This window comes from Vigna radiata, chromosome 10 (genome assembly GCF_000741045.1).
Source record: "Vigna radiata var. radiata cultivar VC1973A chromosome 10, Vradiata_ver6, whole genome shotgun sequence".
Classification (NCBI taxonomy): domain Eukaryota; kingdom Viridiplantae; phylum Streptophyta; class Magnoliopsida; order Fabales; family Fabaceae; genus Vigna; species Vigna radiata.
In genome coordinates, this window is record NC_028360.1 from 12,661,178 (window position 1) to 12,674,893 (window position 13,716).

Consider the following 13,716-nt stretch of genomic DNA (forward strand, 5'->3'; position numbering starts at 1 on the left):
ATATATATATATATATATATATATATATATATATATATATTTTCAGATTCTTGGTTTGATAACGGGTTCAGTATAATTTTGTTAAACCAAATACAACCACGTTCAATTGGGTTTGTCGAGTTCTTGGTGCATTTGGTCACCATCCCAATCATTGACATTTACACCAACCCTATTTGTGAGGAAAAGATGTTGCGAGCTTTAGTAAGGGCATAAGAATCTGGTGCAATTATATGGAGTCACGTGAAGCGTTTGACCGAGGTCCATGACCTTACATGGCTGCTATGAGATATACCCAACGCAACATCCATGAAAGAGAAAGTCACACACGACCATGATACTTGGGACTGCAAAGATATGCTCACCAATTGCTCAATCAACATTAAGGTAACCTTCACAGAACTCTTTTGACTGAATCGTCTTCGAAGGCCGTATCCATTACAACATGATCAACGCCCTTCCACCTCACGCATCTTGTAGCTCTCGCCGTCGTCTCCTTGTGCTTAATGAAGAAGATGGAATAGGCAGCCTTTGAATGCAGTAATATCGACGAAAATCCCAGTTATGATGGCGTGGCTTGCAAGAAATGGAGGAACGCCTAGAGATCTAGTAACTGTCGTGGTCTAATATGAGATGGAAGAGGGGTACCCACACACGAAATGAAGAAGATGCTGCCCTGACTAATCCAGAATGCAGCACCGAATCTGAGAATACATTTCGGATTGACGAATCTATAACTCAATTATGATTTTCGGATTGGTCAATCCAGATGCATCCCAGATCCTAAAATGTATTCGAAATTGGACAATATGGAAATCACACCTGAGTTTAGGCAATCTGGAAGACGCACTGATTTGGAAATGCTATCATCGTGTTACTCTGGGGAGATTTAAATCACTCAATAGTGCTTTCACCTCTCCTTCATTTCCTTTCCCCACCTCTGAGTCTTCTCCTTTTGAGTAACATATTGTATACTGTTTGCCTTAATTTAATTTTTGGGTGACATATGTGAGATGTTGCTCTATTTCCAAATTAAAATATATCATAAACCCTATCTAAGGTTTACAATGCAACCTTTCAGTATGTCCTACCAAGAAGGGACCATCAACAAGAGTTAAATAAGAACTTAGGAATTCAAATGATTCAATGTAAGTTGGGTCATTCATCATTAACGTAATAACAACATTGTAATTAAGACAACGTCTAAGAGACCGATTGCTTTTATTTGAATCAGTGAACAGTAAACACCAACATCCCAAAGAAACATGTATTCCATCATTACACAGTAACAACTAGCTCAAAGAGAGGCTTACAAAAAGATGGTACAGCATCGAAAATTTGCACATTGCTTCTCTTTACTTCATTGTAATATTTTGCTGGCAATTGGAAAGGTCGGACTTACATCAACAGGTACCTAGGGTACATACACGATATAATATATCCGGAATTAGTTTCTGTATTCACAAACAGACTATACCAGCAGAATTAAGAGTCTAATAAAATCATTATAAGATTTTAATAATACGATCAAGACGATTTAGAATAGTGTTTGTAATTTAATTTCCAGGTCCTCACAGTTTTTCTTTTTCCTATATACTTCTAGTCGAGGTAGACTAGGCCATGATATTCTTATTGTCAAACAATAGCCAGTCATATTTAAGCTGTAAAATGCAAATCTTCGTTATTCACATATAAAATGCATAAAGTACAGACAAGCTGTAAGTGGATGAAAACTTATAAGGAGCAGCTTTAGGCATACTACAGCCGGGTCACGAAGTGAGATGCTCAAATCTTTCTCTTGGAATGAGAGAAACCAAGAAGGCATATGATGAATTTAGTGTTTAGATCATAACACAGCTGTTCAATTTATAGGGCAGAGAACATAATTACAAAATATTCAGTTATACTATTTTGAACAAATAATGTAACTCAATTTAATTCATCATCATCAATTGATTCTAAAATCATTAGTTACAATGCCTATAGGATTCTACAACATTCTCACGCTCCCGCTCCAATTTATATAATGAAGTTAAGTCGTGGACCCTTTAGTGGCTAAGTCAAATATATCTATAAGTTGATCATTAGAATGGCAAAGTTAGTAGATATTTCCTTGGAAATGACTTTCTCTGCGACAAACTAGCAATAAACTTTAGTGTGTTCTCTTTTATGAAATATTAGTGTAGTGTAGGGGGACGCCGGTTGTTAGGGATGGCCTGGTTGGGTACAAGGACAATCAAGAGAGCTGATCGGTGGAACATGAAGGCTGATCGGTTGGGTCGTGGGCACGATTGGCTGTGAAGAAAAAGGGAAAGATCTCGATGCGGAGCAACAACAGATTAATGGGGCAAGAATCTTGGGCATGTACGTGACGGTTACGCCTAGTGAGCGGATTCTGCGGGATTGTGGGCTGACGGTTACTTACTAAGTTATGGACATTAAGTCAAGCCTGAGGCCTATAAATACAGTGGTAATCAACCAGGTAAAGAATTTTTGGATGTAATCACTTTTACCTTGAGCTTATTGTGACCTTGCTGACTTGAGTGTCAGAGTGCTAACGTGCAGGTCGCAGCCGATCAGGTGTAAGAGTGAAGGAGTCAGAGGTGCTTCACCAAGAACGGTTTGGCTTGTGTTCGGTCTTGAGTCCTTCATCCGAAACAATTAGTTTGAGGCAATGTGCATGGATTTGTTATAACTATCGAGGGACAATTATGTAAATCCCCAAACTTTAGTTCATGAAGTTTTTTAAGTCATTAAGGGTGTGTTTACTTTTGAAGAGATGATTTAGGGAGAGGGAGTGAATGGATTTGAGGGTAAATTTTTTATTTATTTGAGTGAATTTGTAGGTGAGTGAGAGTGGATTTGGAAGTAAAGGTTGTGAAAATTAGTGTAGGATTTGATGAAAGTGATAGACAGAAAAATTTGTTTAATGGGTAGAAATTGAAGATTACCAAAATGCCCCTAGTTATAAAAATAATATAAAATGATAATTGTTAAAAAATTAAAATTAATTATTAAAATGTAAAAAAAATATAATTTAGTAAATTGAAATAATAATATTATTATTATTATTATTATTATTATTATTATTTATTATTACTATGATTATTATTATTATTGTTATTATTATTAATTCATGATGTGTGAATCCTTTACATTCAAAAGAGTTATGTATAAAGTTAAAATAGAGAATTGATAGTAAATCATTACAAATCTGCGCTCATGAAGAAAGATGAGAAAAATCCTTTCTCACACAAATTTGTGCTTACAGTCGCTCGCAAATCCTTTAAAGTGAACATGCAACTGATCTCATATTTGTCCTCACTAATGAACAAAAACAATATTTTACTTCAAAGTGAACACAACGTAAAGCTCCTAAACGACTATAGCCATAGCTCGATACTCGACTTCCACACTAGATTTGGCTGCAATATTTGACTTATTGTTTTTGCATAAAACAAGGTTATTATCTTCAACAAATATACGAAACCTAGAAATGGAGCTTTTATGAATGGGGAGAATGCCCAATCTGAATCAAAATATCTCTCTACTCTACACCTAATGGCGATATGAGACCAAAAACCAATGAAAACCATGAGACAATATTAATTGTAAATGTGGAGAGCAACTTGATTGTCTCAATGTGTCTTCATAGTATGGATGTCATAGAAGTTAAGTTCTTGAAGGAACTGCTTCACCCATATAAGTTCACATGTCAGTGACGCCATTGCCCTATACCCAACTTAAGATATTAATCGCGCTACTACATTTTGTTTCTTACTTTTTCATGAAATAATGTTTTCTTCCAAGAAAGCACAATATGTGGTAGTAGATCGTTTATCAATAGGTGAACCTACCCAGTCTGCATCACAATACCCAAAGACCTGAATGGTTCCTTTATCTTCATATAACAACCTTTGTCTGAGAGCGTTTTTGACATACCTTAAAATGTGAATGATAGCATTCCAGTGATCAACACATGAAGCTTGCATGAATTGACTAACCACTCCAACTGCAAAGGATAGATCTGGCCTTGTAATAATGAGATAAATAAGTTTTCCAACCAACCTCCTATACCTCTCTAGATCGGAGAATAATTCACCTTCTTCTGTCCTTAATTTCTGGTTTGGGTCCATGGGACTATCTATCCGTGTGCAATCAATCATGCCTATTTCTTATAATATATCAAGAGCATACTTCCTTTAGGAGATTACAACTCCATCTTTTGACTGCGCTACTTCAATGCTATGAAGTATTTGAGATTTCCAAGATCCTTGGTTTGAAAATGTCTACACAAGTACTCTTTCAGTTGAGATATTCCAACAACATTATTTCTTGTAATGACTATATGAACATATACGATTAAGTAAACACATTTCTCAAGAGATGAATGATTGTAAAACATTGAATGGTCTGTTTCACTGTGTTTAAGTCTAAATTTTTGAACAATTGACCTAAACTTTCCAAACCAAGCACGTGGTGATTGCTTGAGGCCATATAGAGATTGATGCAATTTACATACCATACCAGACTCCCCTAAGCAACAAACCCAGGAGGTTGCTCCATATAAACTTCTTCCTCAATATTACCATCGAGCAATGGGCCAACTTGAATAAGCTTCACCATGGGGCGTGGTATGAAGTAACAAGGGAGAAGAATCTAAAGTAGGGGATTCACCATTTTCGCAGAAGGTGACTATCCATCAGGGTCCTGTGTTGGATGTTATCAATATGTGAGAGACGAGAACTAGACTTGAATTGACAATGACAGTAAAGTTATTTAACTCAGTCACGGGAATAGGAAGGACCTGCTGGAAAATATGAACATCACTAATAGATGGAGAAAAATAAGGAGTTTGTTCAAAGAATGTGACATTGGCAAACATGTAATACCTCTTGGTTTCAAAAAAGTATCATCGATATCCTTTTTGGAGTCGAGAATAGCCTAAGAAGACACGTTTGAGAGTGCAAGTAGAAGAGTTTGTTTAGTTTTGGAGACATGTCATGAACAAAACATACAAAGCCAAAAACTTAGATAGATGTGTGAAAGAGAGGATAATTGGAAAACAAAATGAAGAAAGAGACTTTATGATTAAGAAAGGAGGAGGGCATCATATTAATAAGATAACATACAGTTAAGATGACATCTCCCCAGTGATTGACAGGAATATTGGGTAACAAGCAAAAGGGTACAACAATTTCAGATTATTTGAAATACATACTTAAATTTATCTTGTTAGATGTTAAGATGTGTGTTTATGTTAATTGGGCTCAGCCCATTCTATATTAAGGGCCTTGGCCCATATCTTACTTTATACACAAGGGAGATTTCTCCCAAGATTCTCCATTATTCACATGGTATCTAGAGCTTAGGATTAGTTCCAGCCAGCTCCACGGTCTCCGGCACACATCACCGCCACTGTCGCCGTCGTCATCGTCCCCGTCGCCGGAGTTCCAGAATCGACCGACAACCACACCATCGGAATCGTCTAAACCAGACAACCACCGTTGTGCAAAGATCGCGGCAAACAGATCACCCACGCGTCGCCGCAACAGTGACTGGGGCCGCCGCTTCCTATCACACGTGCCGGTGCGTCGCTGAAGAGTTCCGCCACCAACCAGGACCATCGTGACCGCCTCCTCGCCCTCTTTCTGGATCTGTGGTCATTGCGTCAATCGGAGCACTTTGGTTTTTTAGGGATTCTCCCTCTCCATGGCGTCTTCCTTGTCTACAAACACCTCTGTTGGTGGCTCATCATCTGACCCCTCAATATATACCAATTATGTGATTGTACACTTGTCCATTGTCAAGTTAGATGGCACAAATTATGCAACATGGGCGTCCGACATCAAACTTTGGTTGAATAGTCAGGGGTACGTAGATCACCTTACTCAAAAGGTGACTACTGCTACCACATATGACATTTCCCGCTGAATGAAAATTGATGCCCAGTTATGCATTGTGATAAAGTCCACCATTCACTCCTCACTGAAACAAATGTTTCGATCATATGAAACATGTTCAAAAGTATGGGCACAAGCGAAGTTGTTATACACAAATGACACTCAGCGTTTTTATGGTGTTTGTCAAAACCTATTCACTGTTATTGGTCCGCGCAGTACTGGTCCCATGGTAGAATATTTGAGTAAAGTTCATGCCTTCCTTCATGATTTTAATGAGCTATTACCTCTTGCTTCCTCTCTTGCTGAAGAACTGGAACAACGATCAAAGTTCTTCATGTTGTTGGCATTATACAGACTCTCTAATGATTTCTCTCATGTTCGTGATCAGATTTTGAGTTCTCCTATCATACCCATCTTTACTTCTACTTGTTCTGCTCTTTTGCGTATACCAAACAAACCAGTCATTGAGACATATCCTCATACTGATCATTCCTTAGTTATGGCTGCCCAACGTGATAATCTAAGTCGGTCTCGCAAGCCAGATAAAGGACATCCAAATGTGACCACTGTGGCAAGTTAGGCCACAAAATTGATAGATGTTATGCGCTTCATGGACATCCTCCTCGACCTATAGCAATGACTAATTCTGATCCACCTCCCCGATCACCGTCTGCAGACCATCCTACTTCATCTAATACAATAGAAAACCCTACAATCTTTCACGAATTTCTCAGATGGTATGAGGATCGTCAGCACTCTAGTTCCACTACATCTGCATCCGTTGCATGTACAGGTACACCTTTTGTTTGGTCTGACTCACTTTCACTCCCTTGGACCTTGGGTCCTTGACTCAGGCGCCACCGATCATATCACTGGTAACAAGTCCTTGTTTTCTTCCTTATCATGTCTGGATAAACAATGGCTGATAGGTCTAGAGTCTCATCTCATGTTGTTGGTACTGTTCATATTTTTTACTCTATATCCATCGATCATGTACTTTATGTCCCTAGGTCTCCCTTCAACTTATTGTCCATAAGTCGTCTAACTCATGCCCTTAATTGTGTTATTTCATTTACCAAAGATTCTGTTTGGTTGCAGGATTGGAGTTCAAAACACATGATTGGCACAGGATGTGAGTCTCATGGCCTATATCATCTCTGCCCTTCTCCACATGTTGGCGTAATCATGGAGTCACCATCCATTCTTCATGCTTAGTTAGGTCATCCTAGTCTTGCCAAACTGCAACAACTTGTTCCGAGTTTGTCGAAATTATCAAGTTTGTCGTGTAAGTCTTGTCAGTTAGGAAAGCATATTCGTAGTTCCTTTCCTCGTAGTGTCTCACAACGAGCATCGTCTCCGTTTTCATTAGTTCATTCTGATATTTGGGAACCTAGTCGTATTAAGTCCACTTTAGGTTTTCAGTATTTTGTTACCTTTATTGATGACTATTCCAGATATACTTGGTTGTTTTTAATGAAGAAAATCGTTCTGAGTTGTTTCCTATTTTCCAATCATTTTTCAATGAAATAAAAACATAGTTTGGGGTTTCTATTTGAACTTTACGTAGTGATAATGACCGTGAATACCTTTCTCAAAAACATTTTATGCCTTCTCATGGCATTCTTTACCGGACCTCATGTGCTTATACACCTATACAAAATGGGGTGGCTGAGTGCAAGAATAGACACCTTATTGAAACAACTCGTACACTTCATGGTCAAATATCCTCGCGTTTTTGGGGTGATGCAGTTCTCACTACATGTTATCTTATAAACTACATGCCATCTTCAGTCCTAGATAACAAAATCCCTCATTCTATCTTATTTCCTCAAGACCCTCTACATCCATTACCTCTTAGAGTTTTTGGGTCTACATGTTTTGTTCATGATTTTAGTCCTGGTCTTGATAAGTTATCTCCTAGATCTCACAAATGTGTCTTCTTAGGATTTCCACGATCACAAAAGGGCTATAAGTGTTTTTCCCCTTTCCCTCAATCGTCATTTTATCTCTGTTGATGTCACTTTTGATGAATCTTCTTTTTACTTTTCACATCTATCTTCTAGTTTTGTACCTCCACCTGCTACTGTTGATATTCCTATTTTCTGTGATCCTCACCACAGGATTGTCCTTCACCACCACCCCTTCAGGTTTATAATTGTCACAATCATCTCCCTCATGACTCACTTCTAAAGGCTACACAGATTTTTGGTTTGGATTATGGTGATACTTTTTCTCCAGTGGCAAAAATGACCTTTGTTCGCCTATTCATTGCCATGGCCGCTCTTCGACAATGACCTCTTTACCAACTTGATGTCAAAAATGCTTTCCTTAATGGTGATTTGCATGAAGAATTTTATATGGAGCAACCGCCCGACTTTGTTGTTTAGGGGAGTCATCTGGATTGGTATGTCGTCTTTGTAAATCTTTATATGGCCTAAAACAGTCTCCTCGGGCCTAGTTTGGTAAATTCAGCTGTGTTCTTCAACAATTTGGTAGTCTCACAATGAAACGGATCATTCATTGTTTTATCGCCACTCAAGTGCTGGATGTATCTACTTAATAGTGTATGTCGATGACATTGTTCTCACAGGAAGCAACTATCTTGGCATCTCTCAGATGAAACAACACCTTTGTCACCATTTTCAAACCAAAGATCTTGGCAAACTCTGGTGCTTTTTGGGTATTGAAGTAGCACAATCCAACATTGGTATTGTCATATCTCAGAGGAAGTATGCGTTAGACATCTCGGAGGAAACAAGGTTAATGAACTCTAAATCTGTTGAGACACCTATGGATCTAAACATCAAACTCTTACCAAATCAGGGGGAGCCTTTCTCAGATCTTGAACAGTATAGAAGATTAGTTGATAAATTAAACAATCTTACTGTTACACGTCCTGACATTTCCTTTGCAGTTAGCATGGTGAGTCAATTCCTAAACTGCCCATGTGAAGACCATTGGGATGCAGTTGTTCGCATACTGAAGTATATTAAAGGATCATTTGGAAAAGGTTTGCTATATGGTCTTAACAATGATACAAAAATCGTTTGCTATTCAGATGTTGATTGGGTTGGTTCCCCTTCTGATAGAAGGTCTACTTCTGGATATTGAGTCTCTATTGGTGCCAACTTGATATCTTGGAAAAGTAAGAAGCAAAGTGTTGTGGCAAGGTCCAACGCAGAAGCAAAATATAGATCTATGACATCAGCTACTTGCGAGTTTGTGTGGCTTAAACAATTATTTAGTGAATTGAAATTTGGAGATGTCACTCACATTACACTTATATGTGATAATCAAGCTGCTCTTCATATTAGCTCTAACCCTGTCTTCCATGAGAGAACCAAACACATTGAAGTTGATTGTCATTTTATTCGAGAAAAAATTATATCCAAAGATATCAAGACTTAGTTCGTTAACTCAAGTAATCAATTGGCAGACATATTCACTAAGTCAACCTAGAATTGACTATATTTGTAACAAGCTTGGAACATATGATTTATAAGCTCCAGCTTGAAGGAGAGTGTTAGATGTTAAGATGTGTATTTATGTTAATTAGGCTCAGCCCATTCTGTATTAAGGGTCTTGGCCCATATCTTACATTATAAATAAACTATCCTATGTGTATGCAAAATACACAAGGGATATTTCTTCCCATCTTCTCCATTATTCACATATCTTAATGATATTTTATATTCACTAAGAAAGTAATATTTAAGTCAAATTCAACCCCATAAAATCGTTTGTAAGAACTCTTCAACACATATACTATAATTTGATTTTATCTCTAATTAATGTGAACTCTTCAACACACCGCCTCAAACTAAGTACTGAACATATCTAGCATGAGACTAGAGGATACCTAATAATGGGTGACAAGAGGCCCAACACTTTGCTAGGAAGGTTCTTAACGACTCTGATATAATAAAAAAGTAATATTTAAAGTTTAACTCAACTATGCAAAACCGGCTTATAAAATGAGATTTGCACTTACTTATATACTTTTCAACAAGATTAAATTAAAACTAAACAAATAAAGGATTATAAAACACGGGTTCAAAATAGGTTTTCTGTACCAGTTTTTTATCACATCTCGTTGGTTTTGAGAAGCCAGAATTTTTAGATACTAGGCTAATCACCAGACTGGTTCCCAATTGAACCAGGCTGTCTGCTCTGGTTTTCAAAACAGTGCAACTAACACAGTACTGTGGTTGATTTATACCTGAATAGTCTCCAACTTTTTTAGAGCAACTTTCAGTGGTTCAGACAACACGGAGTATTTCTGGAGAAGTAAACCAGCAGCCTCTTTATCACCTTTGGCTTGTAGGATGAGTATCTCCCTGCTCAAGCTTTCAACTGCTCCTTCAATCTTGAGGAAGAAAAACTTAATTAATATCTCCCATCTCTGGGCAAACAAACTAATGATGGGGGGACCAAGATAGAACACTAATTTTAAGCCATAATACCTTGGTAAAATCAACAGAAATTGTGCCTTCAGTATTCCACACAAAGGCTCCTTTCTCATATAACCAATTGAACTGCAATGCTTGTCCTTTTCTGACAATATGCAGTAGATTTAGATGTTAAATTACATCACAACAGTAAAACAAGATGAAACTAGAATGTAAAGTTAGCAGCGCACCCATGAGCTTCCTCTAAACCAAAACGTACTGAGCGGATGCATCCAGCAAGAAAAGAAACATACATTGACTTCAATAAACTTTCAGAAAGCAAATCCTGGAAAAATCGTAGAGAAAATCAATGACATTATCATCTGCTCTAACCTCCAAATTAAAGATGTCTACAAAACCTAAAAAGCCAAACACAACAAAAACAATGAAACAACTTAGCTACCAAGTGATGGAGACAGACATATAAAGCATAACTAATATTCTACAAAAGGTGTAAAGCACAGATTATGTCTGATATTAAGTAAATATATTAATTGTACAGTTGTTCAACATTTGTGTAAATTGTCACTTGAAGAAAATTCCGTTGTCCTACCAAGCCTGAACATGGAAGTTTGCTGAAAGAATGAGAAGTTTTACACATTTGTCTAAAATGGATTTTTCAGGGGGTTTGTTTCATAAAAATTCAGAGGTATAGAGTGCATAGCCAAGCTCATGGTTTCCCTTCTTGTTCCTGTTCCTTTTACAGGTTTTCTCATAGTTAGGACGACTCCTGATCTTCCTGTAATGTATTTATTTTCCCTCAACATATTTCCCTTTTTAATCCTGTGAGCAAATAAAAGAGTGTAATAACTAACCTGGGAGATTAAAAACCTCAATGCCCAAAGGCCAACTATATCAGCTTTTGCTTCTTCCACAGCTGAGTAAAGTTCTTGTAATTCCTGTATCAAAAGGAAAGCTATTGCCGTAATCATATACAAATAGATAGGTTCAATAAGGTATGCACAGAATAATATTTTTCTAAGCTAAAGATGCTTCTTCTCATTACGTGATTGATAGAATCCAATGATTACTAAATGCAAAAGATTTAAAACTCTCATAATTTAGGTTAAAACGTATATATTATTATGCTGAGATTACAAATCCATATATACAATGCTAGAAAGCTATTTTAAGGAAGTATAATAATAGCTCCTGAAGAAAGAATCCCAATATTTCAGGAATATCCTAATCATACCTGATAATCAAAATCTCCTAAATAAGAAAGAAATATAATTAATAAAAGCAAAGACTTCAATAGAAATAATACAGATAAAAAGATTCTAAAACTCCCCCTCAAGCTGGTTAATAGGTATTTTCCATTCCCAGCTTGGAAACAATACTTTCGAAGTTGGTACTATTCAGCCCCTTTGTTAAAATATTTGCAAGGTTGTCTTGTGAAGAGACATATGGAATACAGATTAGACCACTATCTAATTTTTCTTTGATAAAATGTTTGTCGATCTCGATATGTTTGGTTCTATTATGCTGAACTGGATTATGAACTATGCTAATAGCAGAATTGTTATCACAATAAAGTCTCATTGATTCATCTGACTTTATTCCTAAGTCTTCCAAGATGATCTTTAGCCATAGTAGTTCGCATATCCCTTGTGCCATTGCCCTGAATTCTGCTTCAGCACTGGATCAGGCTACCACATTTTGCTTTTTACTCTTCCAAGTCTCAAGATTTCCACCAATGAAAGTGTAATACCCTGTAGTTGACCTCCTGTCCAGAATTGAGCTTGCATAGTTTGCATCTGTATATGCTTCCACACTAACATTCCAATTTCGTTCAAACAAAATTCCCCTACGTGGGGTTCCCTTCAAATATTGCATTGTAAGTGAACCTCCTTAGGTTGGTGCATGAACTGGCTAACAAGGCTTACCGCAAATGCAACATCAGGCCTAGTGTGAGATAAATAAATCAATCTACCAACTAACCTCTGATACATTTCCTTGGCAACTACAATACCTTCCTCTACATTCCCCAATTTCATGTTTGGATCAATTGGTGTAGTCGTAGGCTTGCATGCTGTCTTCCCAGTTTCTTTCAACAAATCTGTGATGTATTTTTGCTAAGATATAAAAATTCCCTTTTTAGAATGGGCCACTTCAATCCCTAAGAATTACTTCAATTTTCCCAAGGTCTTAATTTCAAATTCCTTGGCTAGATGTTGGCCTAACATCTGTTGCTCCTTCTCATCATCACCTGTTACTATAATATCATCTACATAAACCAATAGCATTGTAACTCTCCCTGATTTAGAGTGTTTAATGAACAAGGTGTTATCTCCTTGACTTTGTTTAAAGCCCATACTTATCATGACTTATCATAACTTTAGTAAACCTTCCAAATCACACTCATGGTGATTGTTTCAACCCATACAATGCCTTTTTTAGCTTGCAAACAGTGTTGGCAGCTGTTTTACCCTCTTATCCAGGGGGCTGGCAATTCCATGTAAATCTCCTGTTCAATTTCTCCATGAAGGAAGGCATTTTTAACATCAAATTGTTGCAAGTTGCAACCATAATTAGCTACTAGAGATAATATCACCCTAATTGTATTCATTTTTGCCACTGGAGCAAAAGTTTCCATGTAATCCACTCCATAGGTTTGAGTGAATCCCTTAGCCACTAACCTTGCTTTGTACCTCTCAATAAACCCATCAACCTTGTATTTTATAGTATATATCCACCTGCACCCTACTGGTCTTCCATTTCCATGTCCATAGCTTGTTTCCATTTTTTATCACTCCATGCCTCAGATAAAGAGGTAGGTGTGGTTGTGGTGTTTAGGTTTGTGAGGAAGGCTTTATGAGTAGGTGAGAAGTTTTTAAAGGATAGGTAATTAGCTAGAGGGTACAATGGCTTGGTAGTGCATTTCCTAGTCTCTTTTCTAAGGGCAATTGGAATATCTAGATCCTCATAAAGGGATGCTGGACTGGATTCAGATTCCTGTATATTTGGAAAAACAGAGTTTAATTCATTGCAGATTAAAGGATTAGGGATAGTTACCTCATGTAATGTTGGTTGGATGGTTGAACATGGACAAACTCTGGAATGGTCTTTGTCTTCCTTGTATAAACCAAATTTTTACCAAATCTAACATCAGCCCCATCTTGAGTCCTTTTTTTTGGTCCTAAGCTTAAGTCAAGAAGCATAAGGATATCATCTTCATTTGGTTCAGTCTCCCCCTGAAGATGATCTTTATAGAAGTAGCTTTTGTGCTAAAAAAGGTGACATCACAAGACAGAGAATTTTTTGGATGGTGGGTTGATAGGTTTCTGGTCAAGAAACCGTATCTCCACTCACTTGATACACTAACAGAGTAAAGAGAATTGATGAATAACCTCTGGTTTATTGCTCAA

General features: G+C 37.3%; 1 protein-coding gene across 3 annotated transcripts in view; it reads right to left on the minus strand.

The window, feature by feature from the left end:
• Positions 1 to 1,111: 1,111 nt before the first annotated feature.
• Positions 1,112 to 13,716, minus strand: part of LOC106775672 (nudix hydrolase 3) — a 47,664-nt gene continuing 35,059 nt past the window's right edge. Inside the window, exons 17-22 of one of the 3 annotated variants that reach the window (XM_022787142.1) lie at positions 11,164 to 11,247; positions 10,540 to 10,634; positions 10,364 to 10,454; positions 10,120 to 10,266; positions 2,511 to 2,643; positions 1,112 to 1,411 (exon numbers count right to left, since the gene is read on the minus strand). In XM_022787142.1, the coding sequence (XP_022642863.1) occupies positions 2,518 to 2,643; positions 10,120 to 10,266; positions 10,364 to 10,454; positions 10,540 to 10,634; positions 11,164 to 11,247 (543 nt within the window). In that variant the 3' untranslated portion in view covers positions 1,112 to 1,411; positions 2,511 to 2,517. Of the gene's footprint in view, positions 1,412 to 2,510; positions 2,644 to 9,759; positions 9,814 to 10,119; positions 10,267 to 10,363; positions 10,455 to 10,539; positions 10,635 to 11,163; positions 11,248 to 13,716 lie in introns of all 3 variants that reach the window. The other 2 variants (XM_022787143.1, XM_014662818.2) reach the window with 2 other exon arrangements.